Source organism: Capra hircus, unplaced genomic scaffold, assembly GCF_001704415.2.
Source record: "Capra hircus breed San Clemente unplaced genomic scaffold, ASM170441v1, whole genome shotgun sequence".
Lineage (NCBI taxonomy): Eukaryota > Metazoa > Chordata > Mammalia > Artiodactyla > Bovidae > Capra > Capra hircus.
In genome coordinates, this window is record NW_017189696.1 from 356,538 (window position 1) to 363,841 (window position 7,304).

The 7,304-nt window shown below is 37.3% G+C and overlaps 1 protein-coding gene across 1 annotated transcript; it reads right to left on the bottom strand.

Annotated features, from left to right (window-relative positions):
* Positions 1–432: 432 nt before the first annotated feature.
* Positions 433–2,085, bottom strand: LOC108634632 (heat shock transcription factor, Y-linked-like). Its single transcript, XM_018044684.1, has 2 exons — positions 1,576–2,085; positions 433–1,164 (listed from the first exon to the last, which is right to left on the bottom strand). The coding sequence occupies exons 1-2, from the start codon at positions 2,083–2,085 to the stop codon at positions 433–435; spliced, it is 1,242 nt and encodes a 413-aa protein (XP_017900173.1).
* Positions 2,086–7,304: the final 5,219 nt, after the last annotated feature.

Consider the following 7,304-nt stretch of genomic DNA (forward strand, 5'->3'; position numbering starts at 1 on the left):
CTTTTAAGACTCTACCAGTAACTAATAGAATATAATACGTGAATGCACTAAAGTTCATACTGCGTATTTTCATTTTTCTAACTTTATTTGCATCTCTTCCTTCACCCACACCATCCTAATTTAGGCACCCCTTCATTTCATCAGGGATGATTTCAGAAATCACTTTACATCCATTAGGTATTTTCCCTTTGTTCTCATTTTCTTGCTTACAAATATTATATCAGGTGTCATTTACCTAGGATGCATAACGAATGTTTTCTTAAACTGACGAGTTTATAAAACCATGCAGTAAAATAGCCAACCATTGAAATAAAGCCTCATTTTTCTCTTCCTTGTTTGAAAATAAAACATGAAACTATGAAGATGAACATGGAAATTTATTGTTCAAACACAAGAATTGTAGATATTTGTTGACATCCCCGAACATAAATTTCAATCTCCTTTAGGCTCCATAATCTGACACGTATTTGATAGGTCAGTTTTAATTAGGATGGTTTTCACATAATGGTGATTATTGATGAGTTTACTGGAAAGAGAGGAGGCAGATGTATAAGCGATTGTTGGCACTGAGAACCATGAGTTGCCTCTCTCTTGCAGGTTAAGAAAAGGACTGTCATGGGCTGACATATCACTATGCCTGTCTGGAAATTTAGAAGGTTCCACCATCAGTCCAGAATAACTGCTCTGTAATGGAGATTCAATGTGATTCCGAGAAGTATATGTTGTTGTAGTAGGAAAGTCCTCAACGAGGCCATTTACTTGAGTGTAGCTGCTCTGTAAGTGCCAATTAAAAATGCTCAACTTTTTTAAAACTTCAGATTGATCTACCACAATCTGGTCTGTGTGTCTAACTGATATTGCTGATGGGGTAGGTAAGTCACATAGAGATAGGGCACTTGTATTAGTGACTATCTGACTGGTATGAGGCTTTTGTATGAAAGGCACACTTAAACTTGTGGAGGCTGGAAATGCGCTCTCTCCACTCGTTTGTGGAAGAAATTCAAAGTTACGATCATCTTTTTTGACACTTGCTTTAGCATGCTTCTTGTTACCTTGAACTAATGAAGATATTGGAGACACATTGTTAATTCCAATTCTTCTTTGCATTCTTACTAAAAGTTGGGGATGGCCTTTTTTGAAATTTGGATTATAGTAGGTCTGTAACTAAAATAAAAGAATTAAATTATTTAGTTTCTTTATAAACCAAGGGAAAAGTGACAAACAAAGCTAAGTTATAATGGAATCAATTAAATAACATCAAATAAAATACCTCTGTTGATAGTTTTAATAGGTAACATGTTAGAAAAAATATGCTCAACTAAAAGTATGTTGTACATATATAGTAAATACCATTTTAAGTAGCTTCAGAACTTATATCTGATTTCAAGTTGCTAGGAAAGTTTGTTAACATCCAATAATCTAACCTCCAGCTGTTTTCAACTTCAAAAAAATAAAATTTTTTCAACAATTTGTTATCTCAAGTTTAAATTCCGTTTTAGCTACATATATGAACATGCTTTCTAGGTCACATGATTTAATCTGACATATTGCCAATAAGTGAAAATTTTGGAATACCTTACTCAAAAGAGAGATGTTGTTTTCTTCTTCCAGAAAGACAGGTAGTGAAGCCGATCTTTGAACAGTTTGTCGGTTTTTATGAAATCCATAAAGGTTAAGCTGTCGAATGAAACTTTTCATACTCTTGGTTTCAAATATTCTGAAAGGCTCCTGTCTTTCCAAGACTTCTTTCTTAAAGGGTTCTTCATTGGTCACTATACATGTGCCTGTGTCATCCCACCAAATAGATTCAAACTGATCACTTTCAACTATATTCCAAAGTTTTTGTGGAAATGTGAGTGAAAGAAAATCATTCGCATCATCTGTTTCAGAGACAGAATATGTGCAGTGTGGCCTTTTGATCACAAGATCCTCAGACAAAGCCTGAAAAGCATATTCTTCAATCATAGATCTCAAAACTAAGTCCCCAGTTGTATAGTCATACAAAGAAGATCTAATGGAGGTTTCTGAATCAGTGGATTCATCTTTAGGAGGCGCATCTTGAATTTCTGAAGAAATATGTGCCATCTCAGGGAAATCTTTCTTCAGATAATTTTCTCATTTGTCTAGTTTTACACAATGCAACTTCAAATGATGTTTGGCTGGCCTAAAGAGAGAAACTCTCTCGACCATCACAGAGGTCCTCCCAGTCAAAAAGCTGTGACATCACAAAATCACTGGTCTCCTAGCAATCAAAGGTTAGTTGTGACATCACAAAGTCACTGGTCTCCTAGCAATTGAAGGGTAGTTTTAAACTAGTGTTTGCTTCAGCATCAACTTAAAATACAAATTGCTTACAGAAATAGTAACCAAAACCATGAAGGATGCAAAAATCTCATTACTAAAGGTTTGTTTTTCCTTTTTTTTTTTTTTTTTTTTTTCGTTGCTGTGTTTGGGATGGCCTTTCTCTTTCTGGCAGTTTGTGGTTCCTCTTTATTGTGGAGGTTCCCCCCTGTGGGTGGGGTTGGACTAGTGGCTTGTCAAGTTTCCTGGTTAGGGAAGCTTGCGTCAGTGTTCTGATGAGTGGAGCTGCATCTCTTCTCTCTGGGTGCAATGAAGTGTCCAGTAGTGAGATTTGAGATGTCTATGTTTGCTGTTTGGGCAGCCTGTATAGTGAAGCTCTGGGCTATGTTCCTGTGTTGCTGGAGAATTTTTGTGGTATGTCTTGCTCTGGAACTTACTGGCTCTTGAGTGGTGCTTGGTTTCAATATAGGTATGGAGGTTTTTGGATGATTTCTTTTTAAAAAATATATTTATTTATTTTAATTGTAGGATAATTATTTTACATTATTGTATTTATTTTGTCATGCATTAACATATATCTGCCACAGGTATACACATGTTCCCCTTCCTGAACCCCTTGCCTTCTCCCAACCCATGCCATCCCTATGGGTTGTCCCAGTGCACCAGCCCCAAGCATCCAGTATCATCCATTGAACCTGGGCTGGCGACTTGTTTCATATACGATATTATACATGATTCAATGTCATTCTCCCAAATCATCCCACTCTCTCACTCTCCCACAGAGTCCAAAATAATTTTCTATACATCTGTGTCTCTTTTGCTGTCTCGCATACAGGGTTATCAAAAACTCACATCAATAAATCTACTTTATTTCTAAAATACGGGTGATTTATCATCCTTCTATAGACACATTCTTAATATTCAGTAGTGTTACCCTCACAAACTTGGTCTACTTGCTTCTGTGCAAAAAAATTTATGAACTGACTGTGGATTTCAGTGGAAAAAAAAAAAAGTGCCTATTGTAGTACCGAGCAAGATGTCTTAGCAGCTCTTGCTTCAAAGATGCAAATCCCCAAATACTTTCAGGGGAAATATTTTAATGACTGAGCGAGGGTGGAACATGGGGTCTGTGATCAATATTTCGACATTCTACTAATGGCCTATTACTGAGGATATTGGGAGTCCACATCATCGATAGTCTAGTTCCAACTATGTACTTAAATTTCAGCCTGGTTTGGGCTTTAGCATCTCTAAAACTGTTCACAGGATATTACTAGGAATGTTATCGATGGCCCTTGCTGCTGCTGCTGCTAATTCACTTCATTCGTGTCCGACTCTGTGCAACCCCAGAGATGGCAGACCACCAGGCTTCCCAGTCCCTGGGATTCTCCAGGCAAGAACACTGGAGTTGGTTGTCATTTCCTTCTCCACAATGGCCCTTGAGGAGGGACTAAAGACCCTTGAATTTGATCAATGGCTAAATCATTATTATTCTCTATTGCTCGATTATTTTCCTTAGTTTCTGTCCTTTCTAGCTTCTTTGATTAAAATTACTTTTGAACATGAGGAGGTCTACAATCTCCTAACTCTCTCACTCGATTTCCATGCTTTTCAGTCTTAGGAAGGGACTGCCTAGTACAAGAAAGGAAAAACAGTCTTGGGCTTGGAGCTCGATTATAAATGTGACACAAAATCTCAGTGCAGGTTCAGTTTCTTTTCCAGGTTTCCCAGCTCTTGGAGTGATTGAGTCAGCAACAACTTTGGCTCTTTCCTGTTGAGATGGAGCATGGAGTTGGAAATGATTCTAAAATCTAAGCTTGATATCAATATTTTATGTTATGAAAACATATCTCTCTATTTTATATATGATATATATATATCTGTATTTTTTCATTAAACTGGACAAACATTTGAAAATTGGTATATATTTATTAAAAGGAGAGAGGTGAGTGATATAAAAGAGTCCTCATGTTTTACATGCAGCCATGAAAACATAATTTGAAGTATTTCATCTTACATAATATTCGATAATCAAGTAGATTTTGAATCGTTCTATATTTGTTTTGTTTTGTTTTGTTTTTCCATTTTTATTATGCCTAACATGAATTAAAGTCATTGAACTTTTTTTCATACATACACTCACGCATGGACAGGTGTATATATGTATATATGTCAAAATATAATTTTAGGCAACTTTATTTAGGTGACCAAACTCATTGCTAGCTCCCAAGATCTAAATAAACTGTTTGGGAACCCCTACATTACTTAATATCTTTCTGGCTGAAACATTCAGATCTTGTTGCTGAAAAGCTCTCCTTTAATCTAGCTCATTTTCCACTATTCTTTCTGTAATAAGAGTTAGGGCTCATATTTATGAAGGCACCTTGAACCCAGAAAATTGCAACCCAAGTTTACTTAGAGATATTGTTCAAAAAATGCTGTTGTTTTCCTCATGTTGGACACAATTTTATTTTATTTATTTTTAACATAAATTCATTTATTTTAATAGTAGTCTAATTGCTTTACAATATTGTATTGGTTTTGCCATACATTAACATGGATCTGCCACGGGTGTACACGTGTTCCCTATCCTGAAAACCCCTGCTACCTCCCTCCTCAAACAATTCCTCATGGTTATCCCAGTGCACCAGCCCCGAGGATCCTGTATCATGCATCGAACTGATCTGGTGATTTGTTTGACAAATAATATTATACATGTTTCAATGCCATTATCCCAAATCATCCCACCCTCACCCTCTCTCACAGAGTCCAAAATACTGTTTTATACATCTGTGTCTATTTTGCTATCTCACGCACAGGTTTATCATTACCATCTTTCTAAATTCCACATATATGCTCTAGTTCACCCTATTGGTATTTTTCTTTCTGGCTAACTTCACTTTGTATAATAGGCTTCAGTTTCATCCACCTCACTAGAACTGATTGAAATGTATTCTTTTTAGTGGCTGAGTAATACTACATTGTGTATATGTACCACAGCTTTTTTATCCATTAGTCTGCTGAGGGACATCTAGGTTGCATCCATGACCTGGCTATTAGAAATAATGCTGTGATGAACATTGGGGTACATGTGTCTCTGTCAATGGTGGTTTCTTTGGTGTGTATGGCCAGCAGTGGGATTGCTGGGTCGTATGACAGTTCTATTTACAGTTTTTGTTTGTTTGTTTGTGTTTGTTTGTTTTTTAAGGAATCTCCGTAGTGTTCTCCATAGTGGCTGTACTAGTTTGCAATCCCACTAACAGTCTAAGAGGGTTTCCTTTTCTCCACATCCTCCCCAGCATTTATTGCTTGTAGACTTTTGGATAGCAGCCATACTGACTGGCATGAAATGGTACCTCATTACAGTTTTACATTTTTCTGATAATGAGCAATGTTGAGCATCTTTTCATGTGTTTTTTAGCCATCTGTATGTCATATTTGGAGAAATGTTTGTTTAGTCTTTTTGCCTATTTTATCATGGGTTCATTTATTTTCCTGGAATTGAGGTTCAGGAGTTGCTTGTATATTTCAGAGATTAATTCTTTGTCAGTTGCTTCAGTTCAGTTCAATTGAGTTCAGTCCTGTGTGACTTTTTGAGACCCCATAAATTGAAGCACACCAGGACTCCCTGTCCATCACCAACTCCCGGAGTTCATGCAAACTCATGTCCATCAAGTCAGTAATGCCATCCAGCCATCTCATCCTCTGTCTTCCCCTTCTCCTGCCTCCAATCTCTCCAAGCTTCAGAGTTTTTCCAGTGAGTCAACTCTTCATATGAGGTGGCCAAAGTACTGGGGTTTCAGCTTTAGCATCATTCCTTTCAAAGAACACCCAGGAATGATCTTCTTTAGAATGGACTGGATGGACCTCCTTGCAGTCCAAGGGACTCTCAAGAGTCTTGTCCAATACTACTGTTCAAAAGCATCAATTCTGCAGTGCTCAACTTTCTTCACAGTCCAACTCTCATATCCATACATGACTATTGGAAAAACCATAGATGGAAATTTGTTGGCAAAATAATGTTTCTGCTTTTCAATATGCTATCTAAGATGGACATAACTTTCCCTTCATAGGGTAAGCGTCTTTTAATTTCATGGCTGCAATCAATATCTGCAGTGATTTTGGAGCCCCCCCAAAATAAAATCTAACACTGTTTCCACTGTTTCCCCATATATTTCTCATGAAGTCATGGGATCAGATGACATGATCTTATTTTTCTGAATTTTGAGCTTTCAGCCAACATTTTCACTCTCCTCTTTCAGTTTCATCAAGAAGGCTTTTTAGTTTCATTTCACTTTCTGCTATAAGGGTGGTGTTATCTGCATATTTGAGGTGATTGATATTTCTCTTGGCAGTCTTCATTCCAGCTTGTGCTTCTTCCAGCCCAGCGTTTCTCATCATGTACTCTGCATATAAATTAAACAAGCAGAGTGACAATATATAGCCTTGAAGGACTCTTTTTCCTATTTGGAACCAGTCTGCAGTTCCATGTCCTGTTCTAACTGTTGCTTCCTGACCTGCATATAGGTTTCTCCAGAGGCAGGTCAGGTGGTCTGGTATTCCCATCTCTTTCAGAATTTTCCACAGCTTATTGTGATCCACACAGTCAAAAACTTTGACATAGTAAGTAAGGCCGAAATAGATGTTATTCTGGAACTCTCTTGCTTTGTCAATGATCCAGCTGATGTTGGCATTTTGATCTCTGGTTTCTCTGCCTTTTGTAAAACCTGTTCAAACTAATGGAAGTTTATGGTTCATGTATTACTGAAGCCTGGCTTTGAGAATTTGGAACAGTACTTTACTAGCGTGTGAGATGGATGCAATTGTGTGGTGATTTGAGCATTCTTTGGCACTGCCTTTCTTTGGGATTGCAATGACAAGTGACCTTTTCCAGTCCTTTCGCCACTGTTGAGTTTTCCAAATTTGCTGGCATATTGAGTGAAGTACTTTCACAGCATCATTAAAAGGGGGCAAAATCCCTAAACAGACATTTCTTTAAAGAA

Coding starts and splice junctions, on each gene's coding strand:
- LOC108634632 (XM_018044684.1), bottom strand. CDS start 2,085: ATGGCACATATTTCTTCAGAAATTCAAGATGCGCCTCCTAAAGATGAA. Junction 1,165..1,575: donor ACATCTCTCTTTTGAGTAAG/GTATTCCAAAAT, acceptor CTTTTATTTTAG/TTACAGACCTACTATAATCC.